The sequence below is a fragment of the Gymnogyps californianus genome, chromosome 1 (assembly GCF_018139145.2).
Source record: "Gymnogyps californianus isolate 813 chromosome 1, ASM1813914v2, whole genome shotgun sequence".
Lineage (NCBI taxonomy): Eukaryota > Metazoa > Chordata > Aves > Accipitriformes > Cathartidae > Gymnogyps > Gymnogyps californianus.
In genome coordinates, this window is record NC_059471.1 from 101,951,504 (window position 1) to 101,953,061 (window position 1,558).

The 1,558-nt window shown below is 50.9% G+C and overlaps 1 protein-coding gene across 1 annotated transcript; it reads right to left on the minus strand.

The window, feature by feature from the left end:
* KCNE2 (potassium voltage-gated channel subfamily E regulatory subunit 2) lies at positions 1–378 on the minus strand. Its single transcript, XM_050915321.1, has one exon. The coding sequence runs from the start codon at positions 376–378 to the stop codon at positions 1–3; it is 378 nt and encodes a 125-aa protein (XP_050771278.1).
* Positions 379–1,558: the final 1,180 nt, after the last annotated feature.

Sequence of the window (1,558 nt, forward strand, 5' to 3'; positions counted from 1 at the left end):
TCAAGGTGATCCAGGGCTTGTTTTGTCTCTTGCACCCAAGTTTTCGTGGATCACACACTTGAGGTCTTCTCGATTCAGAACTTGGCTTTTATACTTCTCGCCCCAGTCCTCAACGATGTACTGATGATAGGGGTCGTTGGAGTGCTCTCGCCTCTTTGATTTCACAGTACTCACCAAGATCGCCACAATAATGAAGGAGAACATCCCAATCATCACCATCAAATAAAGGATAACATAGTCAAAGTTTTCAGCATCAACCTTGGCTTGCAGTTTATCTGCTGCTTCCGTCATGTTTTTCCTCCAGCCATTCATGTAAGTGAGAAAGGTTTCCTTGAAAATATCTTCGACCGCCCAAGTGAAGTTTCGCATTTCAGCCATCCTTGCAAGTTATGGCTACTAAAGACAACATGATACTTATTTTAATCAAATATCTATACTAAAGCAGTTACATTGGTTTCTTTTGTCCGCATTATGACAATTAACGAATAACACCTGCCACCTGAAAGTGCAGTACCAATTTTAGATCAGCTGAGAATCCCCATCTCTGAGTGGTTCAATATGTTCAGAGACCCGAGGAGGTCTTACTCCTCACTCAGGTCACTTTCGGTCTGTGGGAAGCCAAATATGCCTTGGTGAAGACCAGTGAGCGTGGGCCCCCATGACCCACGTTACAGGGGTCGAGGCACACTGCCTTCCCTACTGAGGCAAAACACCGAGTGAGGAAGCATTTCGCCCAGGAAAAGACAAAGTACATATTGGGTCCTGTAAGGGCTGGCACAGTGCCACTCCAGGCAGCTGCCCAGGATCTCCCAGGGAGGGATGTGACCTTCCCCCTTTCCTGTCTGGTCTCAGACATTACATCTGGTGTGAAGGCTGGTGTACCCATGCAAGCGCAAATGAGTCCATGGGAGCATAACAGCCAGACCGCTAACTCCTAAATGGTAGCCTCATAGACAGGGGAGGGACAAGGAGGCAGAGCCCCCATACCTGGAATAGCCTCATCGGTCGTTAGGGCCAGCCACCCCAAAGGGGCAGGGACACTGACTAGTGCTGCAAAGCCTACGTCTGTCCTCCTCCTCTCGCAGCTATCCGAAAGCTTGCCACAGTCAGACCCAGCTGCTCCTCAGAAAACCATGAATCAGGTCTCCATCCCACAGGAGACATCCCCCTCCAGCACACTCCTGCCACAGAGCTCAGTCCTGCCCAGGGGCAAGGCTGGCCCGGTTTCATACAGACACAGTGCAGGTACCCCTGCACGAGGGCCTCTCGGGAGCTGTTGTTTTCAATGGTCTTTCTCTAAGGCTGGATTTCAGTGTTGCTAGTGTTGCTAGCAGAGGGGCAAAGGGTGGGAGAGGGACCTCCTGAGGCTCCCAGGCTGTTAACCCTTGAACAGAGCAATGGGGGTGCAGGGGAGAGATGAGGGAGAGATGCCTGCTCAGCAACTGATTACTTGTCAGTCCAAATAGTCCCCTGATCCAGTCACTCTGCGCTGATCCATCTGGTCCTGCTTGAACTGAGCTAGGTCTGGGGCAGAAACGATCACATACCGACTCCAGTG

Bases quoted from the DNA above. Each gene is read 5' to 3' on its own strand.
- KCNE2 (XM_050915321.1), bottom strand. From the start codon at position 378: ATGGCTGAAATGCGAAACTTCACTTGGGCGGTCGAAGATATTTTCAAG.